Here is a 16,243-nt window from a genome sequence, read left to right on the forward strand (position 1 = left end):
GACCAGTGAAATATACCTGCTGGAGCGCATGCTATGGGTCGGTGTTGCTATGGTGACCAGTGAGCTGAGATAAGGCGGGGCTTTACCTAGCAAAGACTTATTGATGACCTGGAGTCAGTGGGTTTGGCGACAAATATGAAGCGAGGGCCAGCCAACGAGAGCATACAGGTCGCAGTGAAGGGTAGTATATGGGGCTTTGAGGACAAAACACATGGCACTGTGATAGACTGCATCCAATTTTCTGAGTAAAGTGTTGGAGGCTATTTTGTAAATGACATCGCCGAAGTCAAGGATTGGTAAGACAGCCAGTTTTACGAGAGTATGTTTAGCAGCATGAGGGAAGGATGCTTTGTTGCGAAATAGGAAGCCGATTCTAGATTTCATTTTGGATTGGAGATGCTTAATGTGAGTCTGGAAGGAGAGTTTACAGTCTAACCAGACATCTTGGTATTTGTAGTTGTCAACATATTCTAAGTCAGAACCGTCCAGAGTAGTGATGCTGGACGGGCGGGCAGGTGCGGGCAGTGATCGGTTGAAAAGCATGCATTTAGTTTTACTTGTATTTAAGAGCAGTTGGAGGCCACGGAAGGAGTGTTGTATGGCATTGAAGCTCGTCTGGAGGTTAGTTAACACAGTGTCCAAAGAGGGGCCAGAGGTATACAGAATGGTGTCGTCTGCGTAGAGGTGGATCAGAGAATCACCAGCAGCAAGAGCGACATCATTGATGTATACAGAGAAAAGAGTCAGCCCGAGATTTGAACCCTGTGGCACCCCCATAGAGACTGCCAGAGGTCCGGACAACAGGCCCTCCGATTTGACACACTGAACTCTATCAGAGAAGTAGTTGGTGAACCAGGCGAGGCAGTCATTAGAGAAACCAAGGCTGTTGAGTCTGTCGATAAGAATGCGATGATTGACAGAGTCGAAAGCCTTGGCCAGGTCGATGAAGACGGCTGCACAGTACTGTCTTTTATCGATGGCGGTTATGATATCGTTTAGGACCTTGAGCGTGGCTGAGGTGCACCCATGACCAGCTCGGAAACCAGATTGCATAGCGGAGAAGGTACGGTGGGATTCAAAATGGTCGGTCATCTGTTTGTTAAAACTTGGCTTTCGAAGACTTTAGAAAGGGAGGGCAGGATAGATATAGGTCTGTAACAGTTTGGGTCTAGAGTGTCTCCCCCTTTGAAGAGAGGGATGACCGCGGCAGCTTTCCAATCTTTAGGGAGTGTGTGTGTGTGTGTGTGTGTGTGGCGCTGCTGTTGTGTATAAAACACACCTCACACTAATTATGTGCCTTGGAAAAAACACACACTGCTAGAGACTGGTGGAATGTTCTGGATACACAGAGATAAAAGCAACTCAATAAAGGGAAAACCAATGTAAATATCACTGTGCCTTTTTTGTTTACACAAAGTCAGAGATGTGTTTTCCAGAAAACAGTGATATGTCTCTTTGATGATTTGCAACATTGGGAGATAAAAAGGTATTCGCCTTTTTTTGGTTAAGTCGCTCTCTCTGCTTTTATATCTACGACATGTTTCACTTGCTGTGACTGTAATATGCGGTTGTCGTATCGAGCGACCTTAAGTATCTAGCTGCGTACCTTAACTATAAACCATAAACGTCTAAGGAAAGAGCAGGAATAACTCTGTAAAAAGACCTGTAAACAACATGGGCTCAGGCTACGTATTATATCACACTGGGTATCATAGCTGGAGAGCACATATCAGCAGACAGGAGAAAACCCTATTCAAGACAGCTGTCTGTGCCAGTACCACACCCCTAGCTCACCATATTAAAAGGAAAACCTAAATAAGCCCACAGAAAACACACTGTATGTCAGTGCCGAACCCCACTCAGCAGATTGGGCTTGCCGAACCTCACTCAGCGGATTGGGCTTACCGAACCTCACTCAGCAGATTGGGCTTGCCGAACCTCACTCAGCAGATTGGGCTTGCCGAACCTCACTCAGCAGATTGGGCTTGCCGAACCTCACTCAGCAGATTGGGCTTGCCGAACCCCACTCAGCAGATTGGGCTTGCCGAACCTCACTCAGCAGATTGCATTGGATCCTCCTATGAAAACTGTTTTACTACACCCAGTATTTCTCCTTCGAGAGGCCTTCTCTTTGTGAAACAGGTCCAACTAAAGCAATCATATTATGGTTGTGACAATGGGGTACATTGATACGTCTTATAGTCACTGTAAAGAGTTGACTTTGGATTACGGTGTGTCTACCGTAACATCTCTGTCATCCCCATTACATATGGTATATTACTCCTCCGATAACTTTGTCATAACATCATAACATGTCGAAGTGTCTCTACCGTCACGTCTCTCTGTCACCCCCATAACACCTATCTCAGTCCCTCTCATTACGTGTCTCCCATTAGTGTATCCTGCGTACGGTCTCTCTCAGTGTCTCCTGTGTAAAGTCCCTCTCAGTGTCACCCCCATAACATCTCAGTGTCTCCTGTGTCTCTACTTATTCCACAGTTGTCAGTCTCTTCCGTCCATATCATCTTGCTCGGTATCACCCCTAAAAAACATCTGTTTATGAGGCCATACTGTAAGCCCCTTTATGTCTATTCTGGTAGGAGACTCCCTCCAGACAGTCTACCGCAGTAAGAGGTAGGTACTCAGTGTGTGTCGACACACGCCCTCGCCCCATCATTCCCCTCCGTTGTGTTTTTCTCCTAATCGCTGTAAACACCCTGCGACAGCGTGACCAAACCGCGGATGTGCTGAGCAGACTGGAAGTTGTTTGATCATCACACGCCAAAGCAGAACATGTTAGCTACCTGACAATCACGCTGACCTCACCTTGCCTTAGTGTGTGTGTGTTCTGAAAGGTGAACAGAGACAAACATCTGATCTGAAGTGCAGAGAGAGAAGAAGAAGGTGGGGGCAGAATCTCCACTCCAACAGAAGACAGACAGGATGAATCAGCACAGCTTCTTCCTCTTAAGATGGATGTCCCTCTGGTCTTGTGAACCTCCAGGCAGACCTAGCTCCTGAGCGTCTACGGTCAGCTCTCCCCATCCTGTAACCTTAACCATTGGGGGATAAAAAGCCAATCTGATCCTGGATCAGGTCCTGTGGTTCATCTGAAGGTCAGGAGGGGGGGACATGTATAGACAGTCATACAGGTGTGTGTGTGTGTGTGTGTGTGTGTGTGTGTGTGTGTGTGTGTGTGTGTGTGTGTGTGTGTGTGTGTGTGTGTGTGTGTGTGTGTGTGTGTGTGTGACCTCAGTCAAGAGGGTTAGGGATGGATTCTGCTCCCATGGCGGTCATACACTAAACTACACTTTTGATCAGACAATATTTGGGGTTTCTGGAAAGCTTATGGGAAAAATACAGAAGTTACACAAATGTGAGCTACAAGTCATGAGAAAAAAATGAACAAAACATAAATAATGGCATTTTACAGTATCAGTAACGGTCGGGATAATTTCAAAGAATGTATGTACATTTCATTTTATCTATTCATTTCTCCCAAAAACTTTTCTTGAGTAAAGCTACCAATGCCAAAACCTTGATGTGAAAAAAGTACCTTTCTATGTTCAAAAAATATTTCATTGTGGAAAAACATGAGTGACTGTTCTACTACATTGATTATATGCTCTGGTCTGCTGTTGTTTCAGAGAAAACAAGACAAGCTTACCACAGGGAACAACAAAACACGACACTATGATCTCACTCCCATCAGATCAGCCCACAGCCTAGTCATCACTATGTATCAATAGTCAGCCTTTATGTAACTGACTACACCTCCATGTCTGTTTCTTTCTATTACCTGCAAACAGCAACACAATTCAGTCAACACCCCTGACTATTGTTTACTCAGAATCCCAGACAGAATAAATCTTTAAAGATAGTCAGGGAAAAGAAATCCCCAAATGAAGGGAGGTGGGCAGCCATGGTGACTGGATTGTGCTGTCCCCACAGGCTGTCTCCTTAGTTCTCTGGTTTTTGGGTGTGGCCTGTTTTGGATGGTATCCTCACATTTAGAAGACTGTGTATAAGGGGTTACATATTCTCTGATAAAGAGAAGAAATACAGAGAGAGAGAGAGTGAGAAACAGAGAGAGAAACACAGAAAGAGAGAAACAGAGAAAGAGAGAATGAAACATAAAGAGAGAGAGAAAATACCAAATGCAAAAATGTAGAAGCTCCATCTTTACAGCTGACCATAAGTAAAAGTCTCACCCATGTAGTCATATTTTCTTAGGTTGTGGGGTTTCTACAAGACCATGAGACAGAATCTCACCAGCAGATGAGGGTCAATTTACAGGGTGTTGTGTGTTTTTTAAAACATAATTGAATTTATATACTGGATTTACTGTGTGAATAAATACATAAAGTTAGTTTTTACATTGCAAATACAGATTGCATAGCCAACACATGGGAAAAAAGTGGACTTTCATTGCGATGCAAAACATTTGAAACGTATAAGGGCATTGTTTTTTGTTTTTTTAATACATGCCACAATTCACCCTCCTGAAGTGACGTCGTTGCGTAAAGGCATTTCTGCGTGCGTCTGCGTGTCAATAGAGCTCGCCAGCTTGTAGTCTTAAACCCCGGAAGTCATTCAGCTACCCCTAAGGGCAAAAGGAAAGAATAGTGTTTAGGAATAAACACTGTAAATGAGGTCTGAGATTAACACAGGTCTAGTAGAGTTTAACATGACCTTGGTATGCTTTTTTCTAACATATATTCTTCACAATTCCCATAAAGTAACGTTAGCTGATGAAGATTATCTCATGGTACAAAACATAAGATCTCCTAAACCTGGGTTTACCACATACCGTATTTTTGGCGTTTTCCATAGGCTTTGTCCATGGCGCAGTTTTAGTGCCTACAAAAATACGCCATTACTATTTATCACTTTCGCAACGCAATAACGCCCCTCTTGCGAGAAGCGCATTCGGAATTTCTGTTTATGTTATGAAACCGTGTGCAGGCTCCAAAATGTTGACGGCGGCGACTCGAAGTCGTTTTACGCGGGAGCAAACAAGAATATTATTGCGTGAAGTCCATGCACGGCGGTTTTCTATTTATGGTACACCGACAAAACCGTTCAGAGTTTCCAATGCTCGGTCAGCCTGGGAGCAAGTAGCAGAGCGAGTGAGCTCCACTGCCGTCGGGCTTCAGAAAACAGCCAACCAGTGCAGGAAACGAATTAATGATCTTAAACGGAGACAAGGAATAAGAATATTTGAAAACAGATTGCCAAAACCAGTCACTAACCTTACAGACAACAACTCTACTTCCTCAATTAAAATTGAGCATGCAGGTAGAGTACAATAATTATTACATTTAGGCAAATTAGGCCTACCATTTTCTATACTACGAATTGCAGGCTATAAATGGGGAAATCATGTGTAGATATTTGTTGATTACTTACTATGTTGGCTGCGTTTTCCACATTTCTAAAGTACTATTGTGTGCAAGCAAACTACTTTATTTAAATATGTGTTGATTGAGATTGCACCATGCTGGTTGAGTGTAAATGGGGGAGCTATGTGATTGGGGGATAAAATGATACATCATGGTTAGATTTTTCAATTCCAGAGCATCAAATTGGAGAGGGCCTTGATATCAAAGCAGAAACGGCTGGTCCATCCCAGTCTGGAACACCACAACATGTTCCCCAACCTGATCCAACCCAGACCTCTTCATTCCAAGCCCCTCAGGTCAGCTCACCTCAGATGAACCCATCTCAGGGACTGGGTCAGGGACAGCTCCTCAGAGCTCACATCCCGCTGATAAACTTCCAGCCCCTCATCCACGTCCAGCCCGCTTCCCAGGATTTCACAGTCCTCTGCCAGGTGCACCAGGCGGGCTACGCCATGCTACACAAGGAGATCATGGACACTAAAAACAGTATGGAGGAAATGCTGCATCCTGTGTTGTCTTCTATCAGCCACAGCCTGGAGAGACTTGCTAGTGCTGTTGAAAGGCTGTCAGGTCCTAGGGAGTCACTACTACAGACTGTCACTCCGATCACAAAGCCTCTCCAACACAGACTGAATGGACCGTCACACACTGATTCCACAGGAGTACATCCTTTGTGATGTTTGCTGGTTTCTTGCTATGTTGACGACTGTTTACTTCTGTCTTAACCAATACAATGTCCTACAATAACAAGTATTTTAAGTTTTAAAAAAAAATCATTAACCCAAAAATATTAACTATGGTATGCTATAGTTGATGTATTCATTGTTGCATGTATTTATTAGAATGCTTTCATAAGTGTGGTTAAATGGTTATCATTCAATCAAACCTGCTGTATTCACACGGTAGCGTTTTCCTGCAGTCAAATGCATTCAGACTGGTTTTACTGTAGCCTATAAAAACCTACAACTATTTAGCCTACTAGACAGTAGACCCCTCAAAGGTAGACTATGCTTTCACTTTTCAGGAGAAGTGTATGTGTGTGTGGGGTAAAGTTTGTAAATCTGTGGAGAATTGCTTATGGTTTTGGAAGGCAATGTGCAGACCATGATTTAATGATGAAATCTTTCAATCTGTTTCTAAATAAATGTTTTGGGGGGGAATTGAATATGATGTGAACCACAGTATCATAAAAGTAACCTATCACTTACTCAACAAGAACATCTAACAATATTACGATTTATCTATAGGATTAATGTCAAGAATTTCAAGAATCTAATCATTCAATATTGTGGTTTTTGTTACTGTTTTGAAGAGGCGTTTATTTTGGGCACATTTTCCCCAACAAAGGGAGGGCAATATACTGCGCACGGCCGGTATCAACTGCGCAAGCGTATTGTATTTTGTGGCTGCGAGTGGTAACCCAGATTGTTTTGGAACGCCTAAACTGTGTCCTCTATCCTTATTCAGGTTTTCCGTAAACGTACTAACCGTTGCTGTTTTGTAACTGAACAAACACCCCTTTTGTTATTGTGTTTTAAATAAGTTGCAGCCTTGAGATGAGTAGGCTAGGCTATGTAAACATTCAGAACACTATTGTGTCTTTCCGTCATTTTTAGCGTTTGCGCTTCGTTTATGGCTTTCCCTGGGAAAATATGGATAACGATAAGAGAGATGGGAGGCCAGAGATCGAGATGCTTCATATGGAGAGGCAACGAAAGAAGCGTTTCAATGAGGAAGAGCTCAAAATACTCATGCGTGAAGTGCAAGCTCGACGACCTGGCCCAGGTTACACCCGTGTTGCGCAGGCCGCATGGGAAGATATCGCATCAAAGGTGAGCGCTTCTTCGTTTGGATACCTCAGAACCGGGATGCAATGCAAAAAGCGATACAATGACCTGATTCGCAGACAACCCTGTTATATCAAGAAAGGTCCTGGGTCAAAGAGGAAGCGAGTGACCGGGCAGACAGAAGCAAAACTTCACCATCCAACAGAAGAGGAGGAGCCTTTCCTCTCAGTCCAAACAAAACGTTTTACATTTGAGTTTGTGGATGGAGAAGGACCCATTGCATTACAAGGTCAAGTTTATGGTTTAATTTTTTTTTTTAAACAATCGTTTTTGTTATCTTTGTAATGTGTGTGTGCCTACTACGTGATGTCATTTGGTAAAACAGTATGTAAGGAACACTAAATATAGCTTATTTTTCCATATATTTTTTTCTTCCCTAGAGTTTCAGAATGAAGTTTGTTCCCAATGCATTGGGGTGGAGCTGGACAGTCCCTCGACTAACCACCTGGTTGATGGTCAACAGACTCTGGACGCTGCAGCACCGTCTGAGGCCAGCAGAGTCCAGACACACACGCCTGCCACTTCACCCAGGACCTCTTTACCTCAAACCAACCTCCAACCCCGGGTGAACGTAGTCAGATTGAACCTTGGAACTGGTCCCCAGGTCAGTACACCTCAAGTGACTGGAACCGTCCACATCCCTCAGTCTCAGGACAGCCTTCAACTCCAAACCAATACACACCCAGTCACTGTTCAACTCCAGGCCGATGGTTTGCCTCAAGGTAACGCTCCATTCCACGTAAACATACCCCAAGTAGTGCCACTGCCACAGCAGGCTACTCTACCCCCAGCCAACCTATCACAGGCCTATATACCCCAAGCAAACCAATCACAGGCCTATATGTCCCAGTCCACTGTGCAGCCTCAGACGAACATACCCCAAGTGAACCAAGCTACGGTCCACATTCCTTTGATTGAGGTCCAACCACACATGCAGGTCCAGCTTCCTCCTCAGGACCTGGCAGCACTGGTCCAGGTGCATCGCCAAGGTTACGACATGTTACAGAGGGAGCTGGTCAGTATGAGGAGCAGCATGGAGAGAGTGCTGCAGCCCCTGCTGTCATCCATCAACAACAACCTGGAAAGACTGGTTAATGCTGTTGAACACCTCTCTGGGGTTGAGAGCACACCTCAGACCAACAGTGTTGTCCGTGGTCATCATGATGCTCCCTCCTGACTGACCTTGTTAGGTTACGTTCACCATCTATCTGAGAGTAGGACAGGATGTGTTCAGGTGGACGCAGAGCTCCTGTTTAAAGACTCTTTATGCTATTTCCAATGTCTACCATCCGGGTAGAGATGGACTAAAAACATTTAGTAAAGTTCTGTGCAGTAAATGTAACTCTAGGAATCTTTGTATTGTACATGCAGTTCCGTTTTGTTATCAGAGATATGTTTCGAATGTAACGAATGCTCCTTTTTCTCATTAATCTTTTTTTGTTCAAGGTGCCTAAGCCTCTATGGACCTCCTGTTGAGTTCCGAAATAAAATGTATTTTCAAAAAAGTGTTCAAACAGTTATAATCCTGTCATTGTTTGTTTATGCAACACAATCCATGAGGTCAACTTGAGCACAGGCCATTCATTTAGTATAGAAGTGTTCTGAACCTTTTTCTTAACCTGCTTGATCATTTTCTCAGAGGCATGATACAGACAGAGGGGGGGGATACAAAAAGAGAAAGCACCTCCATTCCTTTGTTCCTTTTGCCCACACACTGGAGAGCAAGTGAGGGAATCAGGGAAGACTGTAGAACACATGACATTTCAGTCCCGGGCTGTGTTTCTTCCTTCCTCCTCTACCCCTCCCTCCTTCACTCTCCGTCTTTACCTCCCTCTCTCCCACCCTCAAAGGATTGACATGTCGTCTCCTACAACCAAATCTGAGGTGGGAGGACTCTGGTGCTGCAGTTGCCCCAGACTGTCTGGAAACCACTCAACTTTGTTAGTGTGGAAATGACAGCCGTACAACGTCTTCCCCGCAACATCAAGCATGCAGAACTAAACGGTAACAACTCAAAAGACATCTCGGGACATCCAACCACTCCTGGGGGTCTACTTTCCTTCATCTCAACTAACATGAGAGAACTGGACAGGTGAAAGCAATGTACCAGTAGGCAGGTACCTCCAGAATATTAATCATTTATCATCCGGTATCATTCCCATCTGATCCACATAACCTGTTTTGGATAGACTAAGTACTCAGTTAAACCTAAACAACTTGGCTGGAGTTATATGAAAAACCCAGCAGCGTTGCAGTTCTTGACACACTCAAACCTGTGCGCCTAGCACCTACTACCATACCAAGTTCAAAGGCACTTCAATATTTTGTCTTGCCCATTCACCCTCAATGGCCCACATACACAATCCGTATCAAGGTTTAAAAATCCTTCTTTAACTTGTCTCCTCCCCTTCATCTACATTGATATGAAATGGATTTAACAAGTGAAATCAATAAGGGATCATAGCATTCACCTGGTCAGTCAATGTCATCCTAATGTTCTGTACACTGTATATTCATAAAAACGAATCTGTTTACTCAAGTGGTGGGGGGCAGGGGGGTTGTTATGATTAAAACATGTCCCATCATGTCATCAAGTTGTGTTTAAACAGGATTGTGACTTCCCTGAAGATTCAGGTGGTTCCTTCAGGACACATGATGTTATTTTACCTGACACAGAGAGACTGACGTGCCATCCGGAAGCTTAAACCCTGGATAGAGAGGCTCAGTGAATGTGTGCAGGTAGGTCAGTGTGTCAGATGAGACTCTACAGTCGTGGCCAAAAGTTTTGAGAATGACACAAACATACATTTTCACAAAGTCTGCTGCCTCAGTTTGTATGATGGCAATTTGCATATACTCCAGAATGTTATGAAGAGTGATCAGATGAATTGCAATTAATTGCAAAGTCCCTCTTTGCCATGCAAATGAACTGAATCCCCAAAAAACATTTATACCGCATTTCAGCCCTGCCACAAAAGGACCCGCTGACATCATGTCAGTGATTCTCTCGTTAACACAGGTGTGAGTGTTGACGAGGACAAGGCTGGAGATCACTCTGTCATGCTGATTGAGATCGAATAACAGACTGGAAGCTTCCAAAGAAGGGTGGTGCTTGGAATCATTGTTCTTCCTCTGTCAACCATGGTTACCTGCAAGGAAACACGTGCCGTCATCATTGCTTGGCACAAAAAGGGCTTCACAGGCAAGGATATTGCTGCCAGTAAGATTACACCTAAATCAACCATTTTTCGGATCATCAAGAACTTCAAGGAGAGAGGTTCAATTGTTGTGAAGAAGGCTTCAGGGCGCCCAAGAAAGTCCAGCAAGCGCCAGGACGTCTCCTAAAGTTGATTCAGCTGCGTGATCGGGGCACCACCAGTACAGAGCTTGCTCAGGAATGGCAGCAGGCAGGTGTGAGTGCATCTGCACGCACAGTGAGGTGAAGACTTTTGGAGGGTGGCCTGGTGTCAAGAAGGGCAGCAATTTCCAGCATGATGGAGCACCTTTCCATAAGTGGCTCGGGGAACAAAACATCAATATTTTGGGTCCATGGTCAGGAAACTCCACCGACCTTAATCCCATTGGGAACTTGTGGTCAATCCTCAAGAGGTGGGTGGACAAACAAAAAAAAACTAATTCTGACAAACTCCAAGCATTGATTATGCAAGAATGGACTGCCATCAGTCAGGATGTGGCCCAGAGGTTAATTGACAGCATGCCAGGGCGGATTGCAGAGGTCTTGAAAAAGAAGGGTCAACACTGCAAATATTGACTCTTTGCATCAACTTCATGTTATTGTCAATAAAAGCCTTTGACACTTATGAAATGCTTGTAATTATACTTCAGTATTCCATAGTAACATCTGACAAATTTCTTTACATTCCTGTTAGTGAGGATTTCTCCTTTGCCAAGATAATGGCATATCAAGAAGCTGATTAAAAAGCATGATCATTACACAGGGGCACCTTGTGCTTTGGACAATAAAAGGCTACGCTAAAATGTGCAGTTTGTCATGCAACACAATGCCACAGATGTCTCAAGTTTTGAGGGAGTGTGCAATTGGCATGCTGACTGCAAGAACCAAAGCTGTTGCCAGAGAATTGAATGTTCATTTCTTTACCATAAGCCGCCACATCGTTTTAGAGAATTTGGCAGTACGTCCAACCTGACTAACAACAGCAGACCACGTGTAACCACGCCAGCCCAGGACCTGGCGTATCCAGCTTTTTTTACCTGCGGGATGGTCTGAGACCAGCCACCCGGACAGGTGATGAAACTGTGGGTTTGCACACCCAGTAATGTAAAGGTGCAGCGTTTGGATGCTCCTCATTACACACTCTTTTTACATCTTCAACACAGGTATCATTACAAAATGTTTTGTATGATCTCTTATACACTATTTTAGGCCCAGCCTTTGGAACTTTAGCTTTCCTGGGTATAGCCACTATATTATGGTCACTACATCCAATGGGTACGGATACAGCTTTAGAACAAAGCTCTGCAACATTGGTAACCATTTTATCAATACACGTGGATGATGTACAGTAGTTCCTGCACTATTTGTGAACACTCTGGTAGGTTGATTGATAACCCGAGCCAGATTACAGGCACTGGTTACAGTAAGAAGCTTCCGCTTGAGTGGACAGCTTGATGAAAACCAGTCTATGTTCAGGTCACCCAGAAAATAGACCTCTCTGTCAGCATCACACACATTATCAAGCATTGCACACATATTATCCAGATACTGACTGTTGACACTTGGTAGCCTATATCAGCACCCCAAAAGAAGAGGATTTTGATGAGGCAGGTGAACATGCAACCACAACACTTCCACAACATTAGACATGATGTTCTCTCTAAGCTTTAAAGGAATATGGCTCTGAACAAATACAGCAACCCCATAAGCATTCATGTCTCTTCTGTAGGTGTTATATCCTTGTATTGCCACTGCTGCACCATCAAATGAATTATCTGAGTTTCAGAGATGGCTAATATATGAAATATTTTTTCTAAGGCTACATATATTAATATGGGCTATTTCTTAGTCCTTTCCTGGGTAGCTTATTTGAGATAGACATAATGTGAAGTGTCACTTGTGAGTGTCAGTTAGTGTGTGTGTGTGTGTGTGTGCGTGTGTGTGTGTGTGTGTGTGTGTGTGTGTGTGTGTGTGTGTGTGTGTGTGTTTTTGTGTGTGTTTTTGTGTGTGTGTGTGTGTGTGTGTGTGTGTGTGTGTGTGTGTGTGTGTGTGTGTGTGTGTGTGTGTGTGTGATGTGGGGCTGAAGCTACTGACCCGTAGCAGATGTAAGCAATATCCCCACACACTAGGGCAGCTTTCATGGCTGGGATAAGTTCTTTCTGCCTCTGGTGCACAGCTTCCGAGTAGTCCTCGTTAAGGAAGATGTTGGTTCCTCTCAAGTTCTTGGCTCTCTCCAGAACAGGCATCTTGTTCTTAAACCTCAGGAACTTGACCACTATCGGCCCAGTTCTCACGTCAAAACTCTGCTATGCCATCCAGTGGTGCAGTGGAGGGTAAATCTCTGGATGTGATGTTGACATTGACCAAGTCCAATGGGTTCTTACCTTTTTTCTGTAGAGAGGTTTAACTCTTTGAACATGAGAGGTGTCTCCATAAATTGGTCTCTCTGCATGGAAACACAGCTGGGTACAGGTGAGGCTCATCTTTTGTGTTTGATCCTGGAAAAAGTACAAAGCTCCTCATTCTTCAATCTGAGGTATAGGACTGTTCACTTTTTAATGACACCTAAATATTAAAAGTAGTGAGAGATATTTCCTTTCTCTAATGGTACGTTAAAACTTTTAAAAAGTGACAATGATAGACCTTAAAACACCGGTTTCTGACCTTTGTTCAATGGAAACGTCTCCTTCTCTGAACCTAAGAGGTGGCTCTATAGATTGGTCACTCTTCATGGACACACACCTGGGTACAGGTGAGTCTGGTCTCTCCCGCTGGACCCTGATAAAAATTCAGAAAGAACAAAGTGACTTTAATACAGTTAACTGTTAGTAGGAGCAAATTTTGCGAAATGCTTCAATGGGTGACGATAAATCCGTAGTTGTTAACTCATTGACAAAGTTATATGGGTCCTTACCTTTTTTCAGGAGAAGTGTTTCTCTCTTTAAACCGAAGAGGTAGATCCATAGACTGGTCACTCTTCATGAACACACAGCTGCACACACACACACACACACTTGTCCTACCTCATAGCTTTGCTACCGCAGGGAGACTAATTTTAGAGGCGGTGCCCCCTCCTCTCTCCCCCCAGGGAGACTAATTTTAGGGGCGGTGCCCCCTCCTCTCTCCCCCCAGGTAGACACATTTTTGAGACAGTGAAGAGTCCAGATCTGAATTACATCCATAGCCTACAGTATGGCAAGAGCTGATAACAACAGTTGGTGGAGCGCACCACTCAAACATTGAAGAATTAGAGCAGTTCGCTGGTGAAGATTGGGCCAAATTACCAGTAGAAAGGTGCAGCAAGCTCATTGATGTCTACAACAATCATTTGTCTGCAGTTTTCTTGGCCAAAGGCTGTGCAACTAAGTACTAGCTCCAGTGTGCTCATCATTTTGTCCAGCCATTTGTCTTTATTTTCTAAATAAAAATGTTAAACTTAAGTTTACAAAAATACATTTGGTTCTGCAATGTTGAAAATATAATTACAAGGTGTGGAGACCAGATGTTTTTTAAAAGTTCTGGAAGAATTGGCCAGGACTGTACATGAATGAGCAAAGTTTGTTCCTGTTTCACGTTCGTGTTGGTCAAACAAAAACGCCCTAATGATCGGTAGACAATTGAGCCTCCCACAATGCAGGCGATGGCTGCAAGTTTCAGCTGATGAGGAGCAACTGCAGAAAATTGAAGTTGACTGCAGTTGAAACTTTATGGCCTTTGATGTGTGTGTGTGTGTGTGTGTGCGTGTGTGTGTGCGTGTGTGTGTGTGTGTATATGTGATGTAATGTGATCAAACAGAGAGAATGTAAGTAACGAGATATGAGTTAGTCCCCAAGCAGAATCTGGACGCTGCAACATCGTCTGAGGCCAGCAGAGTACATCCACCCCAGACACCAACGCCTGCCACTTCACCCAGGACCTTTTAACCACAACCCAACCTCCAACCCCGAGTGAACATAGTCAGATTGAACCTTGAACCCTGTCCTCAGGTCAGTACACCTCAAGTGACTGAAACCGTCCACATCCCTCAGTCTTAGGGCACCCTACAACCCCAAGCCAATACACCCCCAGTCATTGTCCAACCCCAGGCTGATGGTTTGCTTCAAGGTAATGCTCAATTCCACATAAACATACCCCAAGTAGTGCCACTGCCACAGCAGGCTACTCTACCCCAAGCCAACCTATCACAGGCCTATATACCCCAAGCGAACCAATCAAAGGCTTCTCTACCCTAAGCCAACCAATCACAGGCCTATATGTCCTCAGGACCTGGCATTACTGGTCAAGGTGCATCGTCAAGGTTACGACATGTTACAGAGGGAGCTGGTCAGTATGAGGAGCAGCATGGAGAGAGTGCTGCAGCCCCTGCTGTCATCCATCAACAACAACCTGGAAAGACTGGTTAATGCTGTTGAACACCTCTCTGGGGTTGAGAACACACCTCAGACCAACAGTGTTGTCCATGGTCATCATGATACTCCCTCCTGATTGACCTTGTTAGGTTACGTTCACCATCTAACTGAGAGTAGGACAGGATGTGTTCAAGTGGACGCAGAGTTCCTGTTTAAAGACTCTTTATGCTATTTCGTATGTCTACTATTTAGGTAGAGACAGACAAAACATTTTTTGGAACTCCTGTGAGTCTTGGTACTGAACACGCAGTGGAATAAAATTCAATTTTGTTGTCAGAGATACTGTATGTTTCTTTTGACTGTAAATAGTTTGTACTCATTTTTCTCAATAATCTTCTTTGATTCAGTATGCCAAGGTGCCTAACGCTCTATGGTCCTCCATTTGAGTTCCGAATAAAAGGTATTCACCCAGTAAGAAAATAAACAATGATCATATAACCATGTCATTGCTTGTTTATGCACACAATCCATGACGTCAACCTGAACACAGGGCATTTATTCAGCTTAGGATGGTTTGAACCTTTTTCCTAACCTGCTTGACAATTTCAGTCATGATTCATGATTCAGCATGATTCAGAAATAGGGAGAGAAAAAGAGGTGTATTCGAAAAGAGATAAGGCAACTACCTCCCTTCCGTTATCCCAGAGCAAGCGAAGGAAACAGGGTAGACCGCAGAACACATGACATTTAGTTTTAGTCTTGGGCTGTGATGTGGTGTGTTCCTTGATGGACAGAACACTTGTTGGGTTATTTTTGTCCCAGAAATTGGGGCACTTAGTTGGGTTATTGAGCTATGACCAGATGGGCAGTATTTCTGCTACATGTATTTGAAATATATAATTGAATTACTTCTGAGTATTTTGTATTACACTGGGCTGAACTACACTCTAATGTATTTTGTAAACAAAATACTTTTGAAAACTGTAATTTGAAGGTGTGACAGTACCCGGGAGGTTCCTGGTGGAGAGCCAAACAAGATCACCAGGATGGAAAACGAGAGCCTCACTGTGGTTGCGGTCCGCCTGCTCCTTCTGATGGTGGACAGCGTGCTGGAGCGTCATGTGGGCATCATTCCAAACCTCCTCTGCGCGCACTCATCCACCGCAGGAGCTTCAGTCTGGCTCAGGGTCCATGGAGCTAGGGCTGGCTGATATCCTAGGACACACTGGAAGGGGGTCAGCCCATTGGAGGAGTGACGCAGTGAATTCTAGGCGTACTCCACCCAGGGAAGGAACCGTGCCCACTCCCCCTGCCGGTCCTGGCAGTGACTCCTAAGGAACCTCCCCAGCTCCTGGTTCATCCTCTCCACCTGCCCATTGGACTGAGGCCGGTACCCGTATGTGAGGCTGACTGTGGCTCTCAGCTTCTCCATGAAGGCTCTCCATACCC

General features: G+C 44.3%; 1 protein-coding gene and 1 long non-coding RNA gene across 2 annotated transcripts; one reads left to right on the plus strand and one right to left on the minus strand.

Annotated features, from left to right (window-relative positions):
• Positions 1-4,462: 4,462 nt before the first annotated feature.
• Positions 4,463-5,061, minus strand: LOC115170871 (uncharacterized). The gene is made up of 2 exons (XR_003871103.1): positions 4,811-5,061; positions 4,463-4,603 (listed from the first exon to the last, which is right to left on the minus strand). It is a non-coding gene; the product is annotated as an uncharacterized LOC115170871 (long non-coding RNA).
• On the plus strand, positions 4,933-8,767 carry LOC115170870 (uncharacterized). Its single transcript, XM_029727205.1, has 3 exons — positions 4,933-5,298; positions 5,577-7,478; positions 7,630-8,767. Exons 2-3 carry the CDS (start codon positions 7,055-7,057, stop codon positions 8,424-8,426), a joined length of 1,221 nt encoding a protein of 406 aa, XP_029583065.1. The 5' UTR covers positions 4,933-5,298; positions 5,577-7,054; the 3' UTR covers positions 8,427-8,767.
• The last annotated feature ends 7,476 nt before the right edge of the window (positions 8,768-16,243 follow it).

This window comes from Salmo trutta, chromosome 32, assembly GCF_901001165.1.
Source record: "Salmo trutta chromosome 32, fSalTru1.1, whole genome shotgun sequence".
In the NCBI taxonomy this organism is placed as follows: Eukaryota; Metazoa; Chordata; class Actinopteri; order Salmoniformes; family Salmonidae; genus Salmo; species Salmo trutta.

What these genes read in the sequence shown, in the direction of transcription:
- LOC115170870 (XM_029727205.1), top strand. Translation starts at nt 7,055, where the DNA reads ATGGATAACGATAAGAGAGATGGGAGGCCAGAGATCGAGATGCTTCAT. An exon ending in AGGACCCATTGCATTACAAG is followed by an intron (nt 7,479 to 7,629) that starts GTCAAGTTTATG and finishes TTTCTTCCCTAG; the next exon opens with AGTTTCAGAATGAAGTTTGT.